Here is a 23,292-nt window from a genome sequence, read left to right as displayed (position 1 = left end):
GCTAGGTACTCTGATCCACAGAACATTTGGAGGGGTAGAATGGACTCTCAGATGAAGGTTGTGACTGGAAAGTTGGATTTGAGAGGCACTGGAAGAAAAGAGGGCCAAGAACTGTACTTCAGGAGATATTTGTAGGGTGGCAGGAGGAGGATGCTGTTGATGGGACCAATAGGTACATGACTTATTCCCTAGGCAGGAGAACCTTTCCCTTAACTCACCTACCCCAGGTCCATCAGCTCCAAGAGCTGGAGGCAGCCACTGATCATGTGATGCTGTATGATCTTATGTCGTTAACAGAGATTAATAGTAGGAAATGGTTGAGATTATTTCAAGTATGCTGTTAATAACAGCCATAACTCATGTTTTTTTTATCCTGTTTAGCTACTACCCATGTGGAAGCCAAATTATGTGCTGTGGAAGAAGACACTTTTGAGGTTTACCTTTATGTAACTCTAAAAAACGAGAAAGTAAGTGAAAGAATTATACTTAAAAATTTTTTTTCATTATTTTAAATTTTATTTCAGTGAAACCAAGGAAAACAATGTCATTCACTCAGCATAGAAATTTTCTTAGTCTTTCAAGGTCTGGCTCAAACCAGAAGTGAGCCAGGACTGTGTATTCTTCTTTTGGTTAATTCAAAAAATTACTTAAGTGTTCTACTTAGGTAGCATTTATTTTAGTAATGGACAAGAACTTATTTCTACATGGGCTACTATGAAATATTTTTTTTGTAAAAAGGCGTCATTTTTATAAATACATGCATTTACCATGCTTTTAGTTTGCTCCCCCCCCGCCCCGTATTATCTCATTGTAAGTAATATGTACTCATTGTAAAGAATTCAGATAATAGAAGCAGAAAGAAAGTAGACCTCACGTGAGTTCCCCCTGCCCCCTTCCTTCCTTTGTTGTTAGCTGTTAATATTTTGGCTGGACACCTGTGTGAATCAGTCCAGGAAGACTCTCATCACCCACTTTGGCTGCCAGATTGCGTGGTGGTTAACAAACTGCATCCTGTGGAAAATCTCAGCTTCCCTTCTCTGTTCAGTTCAGACCCCAGCTGCCCATTCAGCTTTTCTCTCTTTCATCCCCTTTCACTCGGGGCTAGATCAGTGGATACTTAGCTGAAAGCTGGGGAGTCCACATGACTGTCTATCTCAGAACAGCTGGGCCCCATTACTGCTTTGGGTCCTATAATTTTCCAAAATGACACAGAGCCTCCTGGGAGGCACTATATCTGAAGTAATAGCTTTAATATAACAACAAAGGATACAAATGAGACACACAGGGCAAGGTCTGGGAGAGGACACAGTATGGCGCTTCCATGTACCAAGAAGGCACATACTACCATCTCCATACATGGTGACCAACCAGGAAGTTCCCCGAGCCTCTCTCTTCCAAGCCTTTATGGTCCTTCTCATGTGGTAAGACTATATCATGCCTCCTGAGGAGGAGCCCTGGTGGTGCAGTGGTTAAGTGTTTGGCTGCTAATCACAAGGTCAGTAGTTGGAATCCACCAGCCACTCCTTGGCAACTCTATGGGGGCAGTTCTACTCTGTGCTGTAGGGTCGCTGAGAGTTGGAACCGACTGGAGGGCAGTGGGTATTGTGGTTGGTAAGGCTTAGTCAGCATTGGACTCCCAGGTAGTCTTGTTGTGGTTAGCCCTCATTCATTAGCCTCAGGTGTTGGTATGGCTTGAAAGAACTGAGGACAAAGACAGAATAGCTTTCTACAAGGTGATTCCACACCTCACAACACCCTTTCTGAAGGATGGCACAGGGACATTGTTCAGAGCTCACTGAGAGCATGTGGACCACACACTTTATTTTGAAATAATTTGAGTTACAGAAGAGATGCAAATATGGTACAGAGAGTTCTGTATATCCTTCACTCAGGTTCCCCTAATGTTAACATCTATAGTATAATTATTAAAACCAGAAAACCAACCGTGATAAAATACTATTAAAAAATTTACAGCTATAAACCAGCTAGCACAGTATACCTTCTCCTCCAGCACACGGTCTGTGTGTTAGGTCTCAAAGTAAGTTTCAGTAAATTTAAAAAGATTGAAATCGTATGAAACATCTTCTCCAGTGACAGTAGAATGAAACTAGAAATTAATAACAAGGAAAATTGGAAGATACACAAATACATGGAAATTAAACAAAACATTGTTAAACAACCAATGAGTCAAGGAAGAAATGACAAGAGAAATCAGAAAATACATTGAGTTGAATGAAAATGAAAGCACACCATGCCAAAACGTACAGGACAGTGAAGGCAGTGCTTAGAGAGAAATTTATAGTGATAAACGCCTATATTAAAAAAGAAGAAAGATCTCACTCCAGTAACCTAACTTTACAACTTGAGGAACTGGAAAAAGAAGAGCCATCCAAGCCTAAAGCTACGATAAAGAAAGAAATTACCAAGATGAGATCAGAGGTAGATGAAAAGATCAGTAAACTCAGACCTTTAGTTAGACTGACAGAGAGGATGAAAATATCTAAAATCAGAGATGAAAGTGGGGACATAACTGATCCTGTAGAAATAAAAAGGATCATACAAGAACACTATGAACAACTGTACGCCAACAAGTTAGGTAATAGATGAAATGGACAAATTCCTAGAAACACATAAATTTCCTGCATTGACTCGAGAAGAAATAGGTGATCTAAACAGACCCATGTCAAGTAAAGAGATTAAATCAGTAATCAAAAACCTCCCAATAAAGAAGAGCCCAGGACCAGATGGCTTCATTGAGGAATTCTGTCAAACATTTATGGAAGAAGTGACTCTAATCTTAAACTTCTCCAAAAAAAAAAAAAAGAAAAGGAGGGAACACTTCTTAACCCATTATATAAGGCTAATGTTAACCTTTATATCAAAGCCAAGGGTACCACAAGAAAACTACAGACCAGTATTCCTTATGGATATAGAGGCAGAAATCCTCACCAAATATTAGAAAGCATATTTGAAGAGCGTATTAAAAGCAGTATACGCCATGATCAAATGGGATTCATCCCAAGAAAATAAAAGGTGGTTCAGTATTAGAAGATGGATCAGTGTAATGTACCAGATTAATTGAACAAAGGAAAAGAACCACATGATCATTTCAGTCGATGAAGGACAGGCATTTGACAGAATCCAACACCCTTTCATGATTAAAATACTGAACAGTCTAGAAACAGAAGAGAAATTCCACAGTACAATAAAGAGCATTTATGAAAAAGTCATGGCTAACATACTGTGGAAAAAGGCAGCTTTTCCTGTCAGATCAGAAACAAGGATGCCTGCTCTCACGACTGCTCAACCACATTCTGGAAGTCCTAGCCGGAACAATTAGGAAAGAAAAATGAAAGGTGTCTAAATTGGGAAGGAAAAAATAAAACTTTTTTTTTGCAGATGCAAACCCTAAAGAATCCACCAGAAGCTACTAGAGCTAATAAATGAATTCCGAGAAGTGGTAAGATACAAGGTTGACACACAGTTCAAGTTCCTATACATCAGCAGTGAGTATTATGAAGAGGAAAGTGGGAAAAAATTCCATTTATGGTAGGATATGAAAGAATAAAATACCGAAGAGTAAATTTAACCAGGGAGGTAAAATACTTGTACACTGAAAACTACAAAATGTTTCTGAAAGAATGTAAAAAAAAACAAACCCACTGCCCTAGAGTCGATTCCGGCTCATAGCGACCTTATAGGACAGAGTAGAACTGCCCCATAGAGTTTCCAAGGAGTGCCTGGTGGATTTGAACTGCTGACCTCTTGGTTAGCATCCGTAGCACTTAACCACTACGCCACCAGGGTTTCCAAAAGAATGTAAAGAACTCATAAATAAATTGGAGGTCATTCCATATTTGTGGATTGAAAATGTTGTTAAGATGTCAGTACAGAGCATCTTGGGTGGAGCCAAGATGGCAGAATAGACAGACGCTTCCTTTGAGCCCTCTTTACAATACAGACATGAAAAAAACAAGTGAAATGAGTATATTTGTGACAAGCTGGGAGCCCTGAGCTTCAAAGGCAAGCTTAGACAACGAACTGAGGGGCAGGGGGAGGAAGAGACGGTTCAGAAGCAGAGAAGAGTTACTGGACCTGAATCGCGGGGAGCCCTCAGGCACCGTTCCCAGAGCAGCAGTGGCAGTGGGCAGGTACTAATGTTCAGCCGCAGTTTCCTCAGGGAGAAGCAGCCAGCCACACAGCCCACTCACACCTCCAGAACCTGAGAATAAAGGGGCTCTCAGCAAAATCTAAGTACTGCTGTATATTTTGCAGCTCCCCCCCTCCACCCCCCAAGCTGGCTTCAGCAGCTGAATTCCTTGGGCCTGAGATAGGCAGTGTTGAGCACCTACAGCCATGCTCCTGGCCTTGGAGAAGGAAAAAATTTTCAATTGGGGGAGAACATAATTTGCCACCTTCACTAACGGGGGAGCTCAGGACAGAAGTGCCTCCTGTCCAGGCATAAACGGTCTGTGGACTTTGAGCACCTTTCCCTTCCGCATGGACCTGTGTGGGCCTATTTTGGGAGAATAGGCCCTTGTTGGCAAACTCCAACCATTTCACCTGTGCGGTGAAGAGGTGGGTGTTTGATGTTTGACATTGCTTTGCCTATTAAACAAGGTCCTCACCTACCCACATCAGGGACCTAAGGACTGGTAGCTTCACTCAGGTCACCTAGCCAGCTGCGACAGGGGTCCAAGGATAACTGGTACATCCCAAACCTTACAACCAAAAACTTTGGGTGCCCATGGTCCATCTGCAGAACCCACCCCCCTGCACACACTAGGGAACAGGGATGAGATTTCTTCAGTGATGCTCGGGGGTCAGTTCTGAGCCCCCTGCCTTGTTCAGAGCATGACCCCCTGCTGCAATCAGGTACCAGTACATACACCAATCATCTGTGCCCCTCTGAGACTGTAGGACAGAGCCTGTACCACACACTTGATGATCAACTATCTGGATACGTGAGCTGAATTCGTACAAGAAAAGTGAATTGATTCCTAGACTAATACACCTGATAACAGCTCTAGCTAGCTGGAGACAGGATGTCAGAGCTACGAAGGCGAAAATAATCAAGCTAGCTCACTCAAGCAGCCCACTTGGGTATATCAAAACAAAGCAAAGCAAGAAGCTACGGCACAGTAAGCAAGCATAAACTAATACAATAACTTACAAATGGCTTGGAGACAACAGTCAATATCAAGTCACATGAAGAAACAGACCATGATCACCTCAACAAGCTCTCAAAACAATTCGGGGATCTTCTAGATTAAAGTACATTCCTGGAATTACCAGAGCCAGAACACAAAAGATTAGTATACGGAACCCTTCAAGACATCAGAAAGGAGATGAGGCAATACGCAGAACAAGCCAAGGAACACACAGATAAAGCAGTTGAAGAAATTAGATTATTCAGGAACATAATGAAAAATGTAATAAGCTGGAAAAATCCATAGACAGGCAGCAATCAGAAATTCAGAAGATTAATAAAATTCCAGAAGTAGACAACTCAGTAGAAAGTCAGAGGAGCAGAATTGAGCAAGAAGAAGCCAGAATTTCTGAACTCGAAGATAAATCATTTGGCACTAATATATTTGAAGAAAAATCAGATAAAAGAATTAAAAAGAAGAAACGTTAAGAATCATGTGGGACTCTATCAAGAGAAATAATCTACGAGTGATTGGAGTAGCAGAACAGGGAGGGACAACAGAAAATACAGAGAGAATTGTCGAAGATTTGTTGGCAGAAAACTTCCCTGATATCGTGAAAGATGAGAAGATATTTATCCAAGATGCTCATTAACTCCACATAAGTTAGTTGTTAAAAGAAAGTCACCAAGACATACTATAATCAAACTTGCCAACACCAAAGTTAAAGAGAGAATTTTAAGAGCAGCTAGGGATAAATGAAAAGTCACCTACAAAGGAGAGCCAACAAGAATATGCTCGGACTACTTGGCAGAAACGATGCAGGCAAGAAGGCAATGGGATGACATATTTAAAAAAATGAAGGAAAAAAATTGCCAGCCAAGAATCATAGATCTATCAAAACTGTCTCTTAAATATGAAGGTAAAATTAGGACATTTCCAGATAAACGGAAGTTTAGGGAACTCGTAAAAACCAAACCAAAACTATAGGAAACACTAAAGGGAGTTCTTTGGTTAGAAAATCAATAATATCAGGTATCAACCGAAGACTAGAACATTGGACAGAGAAACCAGAAGTCAACCCAGACAGGGAAATCCAAAAAAATGAAGCAAGAATAAAAAATTAAAAAAGCTTAAAACAGGGTAACAGCAATGTTATTATATAAAAGAAGACAACATTAAGATGTTAAAGAGGCACTAAAAAATGTAATCATAGATCTTCCATATGGAGGGGAAGATACGGCAATACAGAGAAATAAAAGTTAGGTTTAAATTTAGAAAAATAGGAGTAAATACTAAGGTAACCACAAAGAAGACAAGCTATCCTGCTCGTGAAAATAAAACACAAGAGAAAAAGAGACTCAGCAGAAACAAAATCAACAACAATGAATTTGAGGAAAGGACAATATATAAAGATAACCTACTCAGCACATAAAATTAATTCCCTTGAGAATGGCAACCAGACAAGGATGCCCTTTATCACCGCTTTTATTCAACATTGTGCCGGATGTCCTAGCCAGAGCAGTTACGCTAGATAAAGAAATAAAGGGCATCCAGATTGGCAAGGAAGAAGTAAAAGTATCTCTGTTTGTAGACGACATGATCTTACACACAGAAAACCCTAAGCAATCCTCCAGAAAACTACTGAAACTAACAGAAGAGTTCAGCAGAGTATCGGGATACAAGATAAACATACAAAAATCAGTTGGATTCCTCTACACCAACAAAAAGAACATCGAAGAGGAAATCACCAAATCAGTGCCATTTACAGTAGCCCCCAAGAAGATAAAATATGTAGGAATAAATCTTACCAGAGATGTAAAAGACTTATACAAAGAAAACTACAGTACACTTCTGCAAGAAACCAAGAGAGACTTACATAAGTGGAAGAACATACCTTGGTCATTAATAGGAAAACTTAACATTATAAAAATGTCTATTCTACCAAAAGGGATCTATAGATTTAATGCAATTCTGATCCACATTCCAATGACATTCTTTAATGAGATGGAGAAACAAATCACCTACTTCATATGGAAGGGAAGGAGGCCCCGGGATAAGTTAAGCATTACTGAAAAAGAAGAACAAAGTGGGCAGACTTACTCTACTTAATTTTAGAGCCTATTATACTGCCACAGTAGTCAAAACAGCCTGGTACTGGTACAACGACAGATACATGGACCAGTGGAACAGAATTGAGAATCCAGACATAAATCCATCCACATATGAGCAGTTGATATTTGACAAAGGCCCCAAAACAGTTAACTGGGGAAAAGACAGTCTTTTTAACAAATGGTGCTGGCATAACTGGATATCCATCTGCAAAAAAATGAAACAAGACCCATACTTCACTCAATGCACAAAACTGAGCTCAAAATGGATCAAAGACCTAAATATAAAATCTAAAACAATATAGATTATGGAAGGGAAAATAGAGACAACGTTAGGAGCGACTAATACAAAGCATAAACTGTATGCAAAACATTATTAAGGATGCGTAAGAAAAACTAGATAACTGGGAATTCCTAAAAATCAAACATCTATGCTCATCCAAGGACTTCACCAAAAGAGTTAAAAAAACTGCCTACAGACTGGGAAAAAGTTTTTAGCTATGACATTTCTGATCAGCACCTGATCTCTATAATCTACATGATACTGCAAAAACTCAGCTACGAAAAGACAAATAACCCAATAAAAAAATGGGCAAAAGTTATGAAAAGACACTTCACTAAAGAAGACATTCAGGAAGCTAACAGATACATGAGGAAATGCTCACAATCAGTAGCCATTAGAGAAATGCAAATAAAAACTACAGTGAGATTTCATCTCACTCCAGCGAGGCTGGCATTAATCCAAAAAACACAAAATAATAAATGTTAGAGAGGTTGTGCAGAGATTGGAACACTGCTGGTGGTAATGTCAAATGGTACAACCACTTTGGAAGTCGATTTGGCGGTTCCTTAAAAAGCTAGAAACAGAACTACCATACTATCCATCCATCCAACTCTTCGGAATATATCCTAAAGAAATAAGAGCCTTTACACGAAGAGATAAATGCACACGCATGTTTATTGCAGTACTGTTTACACTAGCAAAAAGCTGGAAGCAACGAAGGTGCCCATCAGTGGATGAATGGATAAATAAATTATGGTATATTCACACAATGGAATACCGTGCAGTGATAACAGTGAGGAATCTGTGAAAGATTTCATAACATGGAGGAACCTGGAAGGCATTATGCTGAGTGAAATTAGTTGCAAAAGGACAAACATTGTATAAGACCACTATTATAAGAACTTGAGAAATAGTTTAAACTGAGCAGAAAACGTCCTTTTGAGGTTATGAGGTGGGGGGGGAGGGTGGGAAAAGGGTATTCACTAATTAGACAGTAGATAAGAACTTCTTTAGGTGAATGGAAAGACAACACAGAATACAGGGGAGGTCAGCACAACTGGACTAAACCAAAACCAAAGAAGTTTCCTAAATAAACTGAATGCTTCGAAGGCCAGTGTAGCAAGGGTAGGGGTTTGGGGACCATGGTTTCAGAGTGCATCTAAGTCAATTGGCGTAATAAAATCTATTAAGAAAACATTCTGCATCCCACTTTGAAGAGCTGCGTCTGGGGTCTTAAATGCTGGCAAGCAGCCATCTAAGATGTGTCAATGAGTCTCAGTCCGCCTGGATCAAAGGAGAATGAAGAAAACCAAGGACACAACGTAATTATGAGCCCAAGAGTCAAAAGGGGCCACGTGAACCAGAGACTACGTCATCCTGAGACAAGAAGAATTAGATGGTGCCCGGCTACAACCAATGACTGCCCTGACAAGGAACACAACAGAGAACCCGTGAGGGAGCAGGAGAGCAGTGGGATGCAGACCCCAAATTCTCATAAAAAGTCCAGACTTAATGGTCTGACTGAGACTAGAAGGACCCCGGTGGTCATGTCCCCAAGACATTCTGTTGGCTCAGGACAGGAACCATTCCCAAAGCCAACTCTTCAGACATGGATTGGACTGGAGAATGGGTCGGAGAGGGACGCTGGTGAGTGAGTTTCTTGGATTAGGTAGACATGTGAGACTATGCTGCGATTCCTGCCTGGAGGGGAGATGAGAGGGTAGGGGGGTTCGAAGCTGGCAATATGGACACGAAAAGAGGTAGTGGAGGAAGGGAGGGAGCGGGCTGTCTCATTCGGGGGAGAGTAATTGGGAGTATGTAGTAAGGTGTGTATAAGTTTTTGCGTGAGAGACTGAATTGATTTGTAAACTTAAAGCATAATAAAAAGTATTAAAAAAAAAAAAAAAAGGTGTCAGTGCAACCGAAAGCAATCTATAGATTCCGAACAATCCCCACCAAATTCCAGCAATAGCCTTCTATGAAAAAATGGGAAAGCCAGTGTTCGAATGTATATGGAACTGTGAGGGGCCCCAAGTAGCCAAAGTAATCCTGAAAAAGAGGAGCAAAGTAGCACAAATTACAGTTCCTTATTTCAAAACATAGTATAAAGCTACAGTAATCAAAACATACACGATAAACTCTTTTTAAAAATCATCTCTATGAGACCACGTGGTTAAAAGTTACTCTAAAGCAAAGATAAGAAGGTAAGTGGACAGGGAAAGTAGCTTAGTGGTAATGGTATCGCCAGAATGGAATGAATAAGAATAATGATAAGTTGTGGAAAAATGTAACCAATATTTCTGAAGAATTTGTGTAAAAATTGTTAAATGGGAACTTAATTTGCTGTGTAAACTTTCAGTTTAGACACAGTGAAATATTATTTAAAAAAACATACGTGATAGACATACTTATCGATGGGATAGAATTGAGAGTCCAGGAGTAAAGCTATACATCTGTGGTCAGTTGATTTTCAACAATATTTTATTCAGTCGGGAAAGAAGAGTCTGTTTAATAAATGTTGCTGGGAAACTGGATTTCCACATGTGCAAGTATGAAGCCGGAGCCTTACCTCCCACTACATATGAAAATTAACTCAAAGTGGATAAATGACCTAAATATAAGACCTAAAGCCATTAAAAAAAAAAAAAACTTAAGAGGAAATACAAGGAGTAATGGTTTGGGATATAGTTTTTGACAATGAATTCTTAGATGTGACACCCAAAGCACAAGCAACAAGAGGCAAAATAGATAAATTGGACTTCATCAGAATTTAAAACTTCTGTGTATCGAAATGAAGAGACAGCCTATAGATGGGGAGAAAATTTTTAGAAAGCAGATATTGCTTAACACAGAGAATATTACATAACTCATACAACTTAACAAAAAACAACCTGGTCAAAAAAATGGGCAAAGGGCGTGAAAAGACATTTTAACCAAAGAAGAAATACAGATAGCCAATGAGAGCATGAAAAATTGTTCATTATCACTAGTCATTAGGAAGATGGCAAATCAAAAACCGCAATGAGATACTGCTTCACACCTGCTAAGATGGCTATGATACAAAAAAAAAAAAAAAGGTGTTAGCAAGAACATGGAGAAATTGGATCACCATTGCTGGTGGGAATGTAAAATGGTACAGCTTCTGTGGAAGATTTTTTGGTGTTTCCTCAAAAAATGGATAATAAAATTACCATGTAACTGGGCAGTTCCCCTCCTAGGTATATACTGCAAAGAATTGAAAGCAGGAATGGAGATGGATATTGGTACAGTAATACTCAGTGCAGCACTATTCACAATATCCAAAAGGTGTAAACAATCTAAATGTTTATCAGGAGGTGAATGGGTAAACAAAATGTGGTATATCCATACAATGGAGTATTATTCAAGCATAAAGAAAAACGAAGTCCTGATACAACGTGGGTAAACCCTGAAAAGAATTGTGCTGAAATTCAGCACAGGAAATTAAGAGGAACAAAGAAAACATCAGCACCACAGGAGAAAGCACAACAATATGGAACCAATAAACTCATACCTACCAAAAATCACACTGAATGTAAATGGATTAAATGCACCCTTAAAGAGAGTGGTAGAATGGATTAAAAAAACATAACCCATTAATAAGCTGTCTACAAAGAGACACACCTTAGACACAAAGACAAATATATAAAAAATTAAATGATGGAAAATAATCATATCAACCCAACAACCAAAAAAGAGCAGGAATGGCAGTTATAATGTCAGATAAAATAGACTTTAAGGCAAAATTCACCATAAAAAACAAGGTGTAGGACGTTATATAATGGTTAAAGGGGCAATCTACCGAGAAAACATAACCCTGGTAAGTACCTATATATCCAGTGACGAAGCTTCAAATATATAGAACAAACTCTAATGGCAGTGAAAAGAGAAATAGTTCCACAATAATAGTAGGAGACTTCAACACGCCACTCTCAGTAAAGGACAAAACATCTAGAAAGAAACTCAACAAAGATACAGAAGATCTAAAGGCCACAGTCAACCAACTCGACCTCATAGATATGTATGGAACACTCCACCCAACAGCAGCAAAGCATACGTTCTTCTCCAGTGCATATGGAACGTTTTCCAGAATAGACCACGTTTTAGGCCAGAAAGCAATCCTCAGTAAAATCCAAAGCATTGAAATAATATAAAGCGTTCTCTCTGATCACAGTGCCATAGAAATCAGTATAACAGGAAGAGCTAGGAAGACAAATACATGGAAACTGAAAAACACCTTGGTTAAAAACAACTCAGTAATAGAAGAAATAAATGGGATAAAGAAATCCTAGAAAATGGAAATGAAAAAACATCATACCAAAACCTTTGGGACACAGCAAAGACGCAGTGCTCAGGGGCCAATTTCTGGTAATAAATGCACACGTGAAAAAACAGGCCAAAATCAAAATGTTAGCCCTACAACTCGAACAAATAAAGGACAGCAAAAGGCACCACAAAAAAGAAATAAGATTAGAGCAGAAATAAGTGAAATAGAGAACAGAAAAGCAATAGAATCAAGAAGACTAAAACCTGGTTCTGTTGAAAAGATCAACAAAGTTGACAAACCATTGATCAAACTGATGAAAGAAAAACAGGAGAGGAAGCAAATAACCCAAATAAGAAATGAGATGGGTGACATTACAACAGACCCAACTGAAATAAGGGTCATAACAGAATATTATGAAAAAACGTACCTCTGCAAATTTGAGAACCTAGAGGAAATTGACAGATTTCGAGAAACACACTGCGTAGCTACAGTAACGCAAACTGAGATAGAAAATCCGAACAGACCCGTAACAAGAGAAAAGATTGAAGGGGTAATTAAAAAAAAAAAAAAAAACACTCCCAACAAAAAAGAGGCCCTGGCCCTGATGACTTCAATGCAGAATTCTACCAGACATTCAGAGAAGAGCTCACATCAGTTCTCCTCAAACTATTTCAGAGCATAGAATAGGAAGGAATACTCCTGAATTCTTGCCATGAAGCAGGCATAACCCTGATACCAAAGCCAGGGAAAGACACCACAAAAAAAGAAAATTACAGACCAGTATTGAATATAGATGCAAACATTCTCAACAAAATACTAGCCAGTACAACTCAGCATCATATAAAAAAAAAGTTATACGCCACAACCAAGTGGAATTCTTATCAGGTGTGCAAGGATGGTTCAACATTAGAAGAGAACCAACGTAATCCACCACATAAATAGAACCAAAGAAAAGAATCACATGATCATCTCAGTTGATGAAGAAAAGGCATTTGGTAAAGTTCAACACCCATTCCTGATAAAAACTCTTGATAGTTTGTTAGTAGTTACCAGGGACAGGAGGAAGGGGTGGAGGAGTCATTGCTTAGGAGATGTTTAGTTTTCTGTTAAAGATGATGAGGAAAAGTGGAAAAAGGTAGTGGTGACAGTTGCTCAACGTGGTGAACGTAACTGATGTCACTGAATTGTATGCTTAAAAAATGTAAAAAATTCACACGTTTTGTTAAATATATTTTTACCACACACACGCGCTCTACAAACCTTATTTGAATTTTGCCAGTTGTTTCACCAGTTTCCTTTCTCTGGTTTCAGAGCCCATCCAGGATCCCACATGGCATCTAGTTGTTATGTCTTAGTCTTCTCTGATCTGTGACAGGTTGTTTATGACGTTGACACTTCTGAAGACCACTGGCCAGTTATTTTTTTGAATGTTGCTCAGTTTGGGTCTGGCTGATGTTTTCTCATCATCTCATTGAAGTTATACATTTTTTTTAGCAAGAATACCACAGAAGTAATCTTGTGCCCTTTTCAGTGTATCCTATCAGGGCTATGTGACGTTGATATGTGTTATTACTGGTAAGGTTAACCTTGCTTACCTGGTTAAGGTGGTGTCTGCCAGATATTTTCTCTGTAGAGTTACTGATTTTGCCATTTGAAATTAATAATTATTGGGAGATAATTTGATACTGCAAATATTCGATGACTCTTGCCTACAGAATTATTATTATGGTGTTTTGCCTATTTCCATTAGTCCTTTTACATTTTTGTTGGAATTCTACTGTAAGGAAGAACTGTCCCTTCCCCTTTATTATTTACTCAACAATTTCTTTACACTAATATGAGATTCTCGGGTATTCTGGGAATTGTAATTTATTACTATTTTTATTTATTTTTCTTGCTCAGATTGTCTCAGATTTGGTCATTAGGAGCTTTTTCAAATTGGCTTATGGGTCCCATCACAGTTTGAACACTTCCTTACTTTCTGATACCACAAGACACTCCAGGCTTATTTTGTCTGTTTCCAGCCTCAGTCTTAATATCAGCCACTTCTCTGAGAAACCCTTTTATTAAAGACTGGTATTTAGACATTGAAATCTGGGTGCTAGGTGTGTTCACTGCTAATGGGGTGTCATTGATTGTAGGCCCTCTTGGAAGATGGAGTTAGGAAAAAATACATATATCTACGAGGATAAGTAAAAGAAAATATTGCTATCAGGGTTCCAGTTCATACATGCATGGGTTTATTCCAAACACAATGTGTTTAAACATGTCTCTGTGATCAGTGGATGGTTGCAGGTAAGTTCTCTCAGTAATACACTTGTCTTAGTCTTGTTACGGTGCCTTCAAAAAAAAAAAAAAAAAGGATACTTTTGGTGCCACGGGGAAAAAAATGATTTTGAGGTCAGGGCTAATATCAAATTTTTAACAAAACTCAAGCAGACATCTTCGCAAATCATTGAAGCTTTACAGTGAGTTTATGGGAATGCTGCCCCACGTAACGCAACAGTTGTTAGATGGATCAAGCATTTTAAGGAAGGTCAGGAAGACGACCTCAGGGATGAGCTAAGAGAGGGAAGACTGCTCAGAAGGTTATGGCAGCTGTTTTTTGGAATTCCAAAGGGGTAATTTTGATAGATTTTCTTGAAGGACACAGGACGATCGTGGGGGCTTATTAAGAAGAAGTTTTAAGAAAATTGAAAACTGCACTGGTGAGAAAAAGGCCAGTAAAGTTGTGTCGAGGAATTTTTTTCCATCACGACAATGCCCCTGCTCATTCTTCAAGGGTAGTAAGGGCTGCCTATTTTCCTAATGACTAATGATGTTGAGTATCTTTTTCACATGTTTTGTTGGAAGCCTTACCCCATCCACCTTACAGCCCTGATCTTACCCCTTCAGACTTCATTTTTGTTCCCAAAACTCAACGTTTTAGAGGACTAGGGCATGAGTCTCTTGAGAACACCACAACTGCTGTTTTCACGTGGTGTAAATTGAAGCACACAGAATTCTTCAGGGAAGGATTAGAGTGGAAACTCCACCTGCCGAAGAGTAGAGACCTAGGTGGAGGATATGTCAAGAAACAATAGCTTCACATTTTGATATTTTTGCTTAATAAAGGTTTCCATGATTTTGTAGCAATACTTTTTGACTCCTGTGCACACATAATCTATGTTTTTATGTTAATTTATCTACATATGTGTTACATGAATACCTCTGATTTTAATCCCATACCATAGGATTCATTCTAGCCTTTCCCTTCCTTAGTCTTAATGCCTTTCTCCAGCAGTGAAAAACCTGCTCACCTTAACCACAATACACTTTGGTTAATCCTAGTATTCACACAGAAAGATTTCAGAATTGCTAGCCCACATTCCTGTGAAAAACAAATTTGTCTTTAGCCTTACTGCAACCAAAATGTTGTTTTCCAAAGTTTCTTAGGTTAGTTCTTTTTTTCCATACACTGTGATTGTTATTTATTTGTAATAAGGTTCATTTGTTATTGTTTGCATTGCATTTTGAGCCCTTCCCTCCTACAGCATACCTACATCTTGGTTGATTTTACTTACGAGTTTTCATTGTCTTTTTTACACCTTGGTAAAAATAACAGAATGTTGGCCATAGAACCCATCTTATAAACATTTCTTTTAAACAACCTCTCTGCTGACCACTTCTTGCTTTCCAAGAGTAAGTCTCTCCTGTTCTGCATATGGTTGTAAGGGGATGGAGACTTGCCCTTACTTCAAGATGGTGAGATGCGGAAGGTAAGGAGGGCCGTGCTTGGCCGAGAAAGACATGTAATGGGTGTATGAGGTCATAATTGCTAGGAAAAGAAAATCAGGGATAACAACCCTTCTCCAGCTCCCAAGGAGCACAAAAATATGCCCTGGGTGTACTCTTTAAAAAATCTGTAATCTTTGACTCAGCATAATTGTTTTAATAGACATTCATGTGGTCACATGTATCAATGATTGATTCCTTTTATTGTTAAATACTCTTCCATTGTATGACTATACTACAGTTTGTGTATCCATTCACCATGGACATTAGAGTTGTGGTCAGTTTGGGACTGTTACAACGCTGCCATGGGCATTTGTGTACAAGCCTTTCTGTGGACATATGCTTCATTTTTCTCTGGGATAAATACGAGTGAAACTGTTGAATGGTATCATAGGTATTAAGAAACTCCCAGTTGTTTCAAAGTGGTTGATCATTTTACATTTAGAACAACAATGTAAGAGAATATTCAGCTCTTCCACACCCTCATCAACACTTGTGTGGCCATTCTTTTTAATTTTAGCCATTCTGATAGGTGTGCAGTGGTATTTCATTGTGGTTTTAATTTGCATTTTCCTAATGACTAATCATGTTGAATATCTTTTTCACATGTTTATTTGCAATCCATATATCTTCTTTGATAAACCTGCTGCTCATTTTTTAATTGGGTAATTCGTGTTACTAGTTTTATGAATTCTATGTATTCGGGGTACACGTTCTTAGTTAGATATATGATTTACAAGTATTTTCTCCCCATTTCTGGATTGCCTTTTCATTCTCTTAATGTCTTTTGAAGAGCAGATGTTTTAAATTTTGGTGAAATCTAATTTATTAATTTTTCTTTTTATAGTTTGTGTCCTTTCTTTGTCTTAGCACTGAGCCCTTGCCTGACAGGATCTTGTTTGTGCCTTCAAGAAGATGCTTCTTACGTCTCACATGGACTTTTATGATTGTTCTTACAAGGAGGGTTGGTCAGAATGATTTGGTTTACCATTATTAGAGCAGAAGTCAAGAGACCTGTTTCTATCAAATAATTTTCTCCTGAACATTGAAATTTGAGGTTTACTTTGGAATATTTCACTTATTATTCATGAAACGTTTAAATGTTTAACGTTTTACAGGTTTGTGTTAATGACGATCTGGTTGCAAAGAACTTCGCTTGTTATGTGTCACCCACGGAAAATAAAATCCTTGATTCTTTAGAGAAAGCAAGATTGAACATGAAGTCGGCATCCTTCTCTAGTAAACTCAATCCTGCACTTACTCTTTGGCCAATGTTTTTGCAAGGAAAAGCTTCTCAAGGGATAAAAAGTGAGTGGAGGCTCGCCAGTATATATTTCCTTTCAAATTTTCTTAATTACAGGAATCTTGGTATATTGGTATAAGTTGTTGTGCAAACTTTTCCCCTGATAGAGACAGAGACTTTGGCTCTGTGTTTGATATTTAATTTTAATCATGGTGTGAGTCAGTGTTGCCTGGGCCCCAAAGCTGTTAGAGTTTGTTTTTATGAGACCAGGAAAAAACTTTTAAGTTTCTTATTTACGTTGAGTTATTTCTTAGAAGTCCATATGTTTATAGTTTAAAGATACTAACAAAACAAAGTTTTGTATGTTCAGAGTTTTAGACCCTTTTTAACCGGTATTTATTGCAAATACCCTTTGCATAAAAATATGGGAATAGTCAGTTGTGGACCATGGACACAATTTTAAGTGTCCATTTCTACATTCAGTTTTCTTCAGCCCCTCACACTGCTCCCCTCTAGTTGGGTCTCCTGTAGCCTTTCTTGAGCATTTGAGTATAAGTTGCTGACCTGATGCCCTGTCACTTCCCAGTAATTGTGTTTTTCCTAGAACCAGGGAAACAAGGACATTCTCAAAAGTATCCATAATACGCCATCAAAATTGGAAGGTTAACATTGATACATTGGAGTTGCCACCTGTCCTAGGAATTCTTTTATAGCAAAAAGACTTAATTTAGCTTCACTTGTTGCATTTCCCTGTCCTGTATCTTTAGTTCCTATCAGTCTGGAGCAGTTCTTCAGTCTCTGCTTGACTTGTATGACCTTGACACTTCTGAAGATTACAGATGGCTTATATTTGTAGACTGTCCCTCAGTATGGGCCTGTTTGACGTTTTACCATGCTGACATTCAGGCTGTGTGTCACTGGCAGGAGTATCATAGGAGGGTGCTATGTTCTTCTCATTCTCTCTTATCAGGTGATTTGTCCCGTTACTAATGAAGTTCACTTCGATCACTTGATTAAGGTATTGTCTGCCAGCCTTCTCCACTAAAAGTTACTGTTTTGTCCTTTGTAATTAATAAGTATTTTGTAGAGTGTTTCTGTGAAGCTATGTAAATAATCTCATTCTTTTTCAATTTGCTCATTTTTTTAGATTAGTGTGGCTTTTTTTATGCAACCGCGGAGTCAAAGATTTCTCTGATTAGCTGTGCCCCCTTTTAATGGAGCATGGCATTTTTAAGTCAGACCTGGGAGCTGAGTGTGTTCATGGCTGTGGTGTATCGCTGCTTTGCAGCACTCTCAGTGACAGAGAAATGGACTCTTGTGTATGTGTGTCTATACATGTTTATACATGCGTATACGCAGATTTACATCTGTATTTGTATCTATGTACTGTAAGGTAAGAGTTCACCTGTGTGTGTGCAGTTACGTCTGTATATATCTCTAGTTCTATAAATATTTTGAGTATAAAGAACTCATGCCAATACCTTTGATTGCAGTCCAACCTCTGAGTTAATTTGTGTTTTCTGCCATTCCAAATTTGTAACCCCTTTCTCTGTGAGAGTCCTACCTTCCATTGTCCTTAATACACTTACTTACTGGATCAGTACCCCTTGATGTGAGCAATCTTTCATTGCCACATTATCCCTTCTTTTGTGTGGATGCCCTCCTTACCCAGACATCAGAACCCTATATGCCAGGTCACTTACCCAGTTCAGGCTCTGATACCCCATGGGCTTTCCACATACCACCACCACCATGTGGATGCTTTCCTCATTTCACTTTGGCTCAGACACCACTCTCCTCACCCTACTTTAGCCCTGAATTCCCACATTGGGCTACCCCCTCCATGCTTACCCCTGCAGAGGCACCCTTTTCACCCTGCTTGGGTTCTTAACAGCCTGAGCTAGGCCACCACTATCCACCCCCAAAGGTGCTCACCCTGCTCCGCCTGGACTCGTATGCTGCTCGGGGTTCCTGTGGCTCCCTTCCCTACCAGTGCAGACCACATACCTTCTGTTCTCTCCCCTACCTAACAGTCTTAGGTCGGAGCTGTGTGGAAGGGGTACGGGCTTCCAGAGTAATCTTACGGCTCTCTCTAGTTCTTCTGGGTGGCACAGCTAAGTGCTCTGCTACTAACCAAGAGATTGGTGGTTTCAGTTCACAGAGACATCTGAGATGAAAGTCCTGGTGATCTAGTTCTGCAGGGTCACAGCTATGAGAACCCTACGGAACACAGTTGCACCTGACACATGGGATCGCCGGGAGTTGGAATCAATTCAGTGGCAACTGTTTTTGGTTTTTTTTAGTCCTTCTACTGATCACCTTGAAAATGAGGATACAGCCCGGGTAAATAAGGCATTACTGAAAAAGAAGAACAAAGTGAGAGAGGCCTGCCTTTACCTGATTTTAGAACCTCTTGTACCTCCACAGTAGTCAGAACAGCCTGGTACTGGTACAACAACAGATACATGGACCAGTGGAACAGAATTGAGAATCCAGACATAAATCTGTCCACATACGAGCAGTTGATATTTGACAGAGGCCCCAAAATAGTTAACTGGGGAAAAGACAGTCTTTTAAACAAATGGTGCTGGCATAACTGGATATCCATCTGCAAAAAGTGAAACGAGACCCAATCCTCACTCCATGCACAAAAACTAACACAAAATGGATCAAAGACCTAAATATAAAATATAAAATAAAGATCATGGAAGAAAAAATAGGGACAACGTTAGGAGCCCTAATACATGGCATAAATAGTATACAAAACATTATAAAGAATGTAGAAGAAAAACTAGATAACTGGGGGCTCCTAAACATCGAACACCTATGCTCATCCAAAGACTTCACTCCCTACAGACTAGGAAAAAGCTTTTAGCTATGACATTTCTGATCAGCGCCTGATCTCTAAAATCTACATGATACTGCAAAAACTCAACTGCAAAGAGACAAATAACCCAGTTAAAAAATGGGCAAAAGATATGAATAGACACTTCACTCAAGAAGGCATTCAGATAGCTAACAGATATGTGAGGAAATGTTCACAATCATTAGCCATTAGAGAAATGCAGATCAAAACTACAATGAGATTTCATCTCACTCCAACAAGGCTGGCATTAATCCAAAAAACACGAAATAATGTTGGAGAGGCTGTGGAGAGATTGGAACACTTCTACACTGCTGGTGGGAATGTCAAATGGTATAACCACTTTGGAAATCGATTTGGCGTTTCCTTAAAAAGCTAGAAATAGAACTACCATACGATCCAGCCATCCCACTCCTTGGAATATATCCTAGAGAAGTAAGAGCCTTTACACGAAGAGATATATGCACACCAATGTTTATTGCAGCACTGTTTACAATAGCAAAAAGCTGGAAGCACCCAAGGTGCCCATCAATGGATGAATGGATAAATTATGGTATATTCACACAATGGAATACTATTCATCGATAAAGAACAGTGAGGAATCTGTGAAAGACTTCATAACATGGAGGAACCTGGAAGGCATTATGCTGAGTGAAATTAGACAGTTGCAAAAGGACAAATATTGTATAAGACCACTATTATAAGAACTTGAGAAATAATTTAGCCTGAGAACAGAACATTCTTTTGTGGTTATGAGAGGAGGGAGGGAGGGAGGGAGGGTGGGAGAGGGGCATTCACTAATGAGATGGCAGATAAGAACTACTTTAGGTGAAGGGAAAGACAGCACACAGTACAGGGGAGGTCAGCACAATTGGACTAAACCAAAAGTGAAGAAGTCTCCTGAATAAACTGAATGCTTCGAAGGCCAGCGTGTAGCCGGGGCAAGAGTCTGGGGACCATGGTTTCATGGGACATCTAAGTCAATTGGCATAGTAAAACCTATTAAGAAAACATTCTGCATCCCACTTTGAAGAATGGCATCTGGGGTCTTAAATGCTAGCAAGTAACCATCTAAGATGCATCAGTTGGTCTCAACCCACCTGGATCAAAGAAGAATGAAGAACACCAAGGACACAAGGTGATTACGAGCCCAAGAGACAGAAACAGCTACATGAATCAGAGACTACATCATCCTGAGACCAGAAGAACTAGATGGTGCCCAGCTACAACCGATGACAGCCCTGACAAGGAACACAACAGAGAACCCCTGAGGGAGCAGGAGAGCAGAGGGATGCAGACCCCAAATTCTTGTAAAAGGCCAGACTTAATGGTCTGACTGAGACTAGAAGGACCCTGGTGGTCATGGCCCCCAGACCTTCTGTTGGCCCAGGACAGGAACCATTCCCGAAGCCACCTCTTCAGACATGGATTGGACTGGACACTGGGTTGGAGAGGGATGCTGGTGAGGAGTGAACTTCTTCGATCAGGTGGACACTTGAGACTATGTTGGCACCTCTTGCCTGGAGGGAAGATGAGAGGGTGGAGGGGGTTAGAAGCTGGTGAAATGGACATGAAAAGAGAGAGTGGAGGGAGAGAGCGGGCTGTCTCATTAGGGGGAGAGTAATTGGGAGTGTGTAGCAAGGTGTATATGGGTTTTTGTATGTGAGACTGACTTGATTTGTAAACTTTCACTTAAAAGCACAATAAAAATTATTTTAAAAAAAATGAGGATACGAACACCACTAGTTTTCTTCTTTCTCCTCCCAGCTTCTGTCATAAGTACTTCTATATTGTGTTCTGTTCTATACCTGTAATTAAGATTCTCTGTTTTTGCCTGTAGATTGAGTTTTTAAAAGGTAAGATTGGCAAAGGTAAGTGTCTTAGTTACCTAGTACAGCCATAACAGAAATATCACGTGGTAGTCCTAAATAACAGAAATTTATTTTCTCACGATTCTAGAGGCCAAAAGTCCAAATCAGGGCCTGAGCTGTGTTGATTCCTTCTGTGGGCCTTTCTCTTAGTTTCTAGTGTCTGCCAGCAATCTTTGGGGTTCCTTTGCTTGTAGATAGGTTCTCACATGGCATCTGTCTTCCCATTCTGTCTGTTCTGCTCTGTATAACTAAAAAGTGATTAGGTTTACTGTACAAAGATAACTGCAAGACGGTACTGCAAGAAACCAAAAGAGGTCTATATGAGTGGAAAAACATACCTTGCTTATGGATGGGAAGAAGACTGAACATTGTGAAAATGTTTGTTCTACCCAAAGTGATCTATAGATACAATGCAATTCAGGTCCAAATTCCAATGGCATTTTGTAATGAGACGGAGAAACAAATCACAAACTTAATATGGAAAGGAGGCCACTGATAAGTGAAGCATTACTGAAGAAGAAGAACAAAGTGGTAGGCCCCATACTACCTGATTTTGGAACCATGGTAGTCAAAACAGCTTGGTACTGGTACAACAACAGATAATAGTCCAATGGAACAGAATTGAGAGTCTAGATGTAAATTCATCCACTTATGAGCAGCAGCTGATATTTGACAAAGGCCCAGAGTCCATTAATTGGGGGAAAGACTGTCTCTTTAACAAATGGTGCTGGCATAACTGGATATCCGTCTGCATAAAAATGAAATAAGACCCATACCTCACGCCATGCACAAAAACTAATTAAAAATGGATCAAAGACCTAAACGTGAAGTCTAAAATGATAAAGATCGTGGACGAAAAAATAGGGATAACAGTAGAAATGCTAATACATGGCATAAACAATCTATAAAACATTACTAACATTACTAACAACACATAAACACCAGAAGAGAAACTAGGTAACTGGAAGCTCCTAAAAATCAAACACCTATGCTCATCCAAAGACTTCTCCAAAAGAGTAAAAAGACAACCTACAGACTGAGAAAAAAAAATTTGGGTATGACAAATCTGATCATTGTCTAATCTCTAAAATCTACAAGATACTGGAACACCTCAGCAACAAAAAGAGAACCCAATTAAAAAATGGGCAAAGGATATGAACAGACACTTCACCAAAGAAGACATTCAGGTGACTAACAGACAAGTGAGGAAATGCTCATGATCCTTAGCCATTACAGAAATGCAAATCAAAACTACAATGAGATACCATCTCACCCTAGAAAGGCTAGCATCAAACCAAAAAACACAAAATAATAAATGCTGGAGAGGTTGTGGAGAGACTGAAACACGTATACACTGTTGGTGGGAATGTGAAGTGGTGCAGCCACTTGGGAAATCAATTTGGCACTTCCTTAAAAAGCTAGAAACAGAACTACCATACGATCCAGCAATCCCTGTCCATGAAATATATCCTAGAGAAATGAGAGCCCTCACATGAATAGATGTATGCACACCCATATTCATTGCAGCACTTTTGACAATAGCCAAAAAATGGAAACAACAAAGGTGCCCATCAACAGATGAATGGATAAACAAATTCTGGTATATTCACCCAGTGGAATACTATGCAGTCATAAAGAACAGCGATGAATCTGTGAAACATCTCATAACATGAATGAATCTGGAAAGCATTATGCTGAGTGAAATTAGTCAGTTG

General features: G+C 39.3%; 1 protein-coding gene across 6 annotated transcripts in view; it reads left to right on the top strand.

Annotated features, from left to right (window-relative positions):
• Positions 1–23,292, top strand: part of TDRD12 (tudor domain containing 12) — a 119,604-nt gene that overhangs the window by 23,876 nt on the left and 72,436 nt on the right. For all 6 annotated transcript variants that reach the window (XR_002787310.2, XM_010596104.3, XM_010596103.3 and 3 more), the window contains exons 6-7: positions 382–467; positions 16,719–16,908. Coding sequence is in view for 5 of the 6 variants with exons in the window: in XM_010596104.3 (XP_010594406.2) it covers positions 382–467; positions 16,719–16,908 (276 nt within the window). In the remaining variant the exon portion in view is untranslated. The remainder of the gene's footprint in view (positions 1–381; positions 468–16,718; positions 16,909–23,292) is intronic.

Source organism: Loxodonta africana, chromosome 21, assembly GCF_030014295.1.
Source record: "Loxodonta africana isolate mLoxAfr1 chromosome 21, mLoxAfr1.hap2, whole genome shotgun sequence".
Taxonomy (NCBI): domain Eukaryota; kingdom Metazoa; phylum Chordata; class Mammalia; order Proboscidea; family Elephantidae; genus Loxodonta; species Loxodonta africana.
Note: the sequence above shows the minus strand (reverse complement) of the source record. Positions and strands in the feature narration are given on the sequence as shown.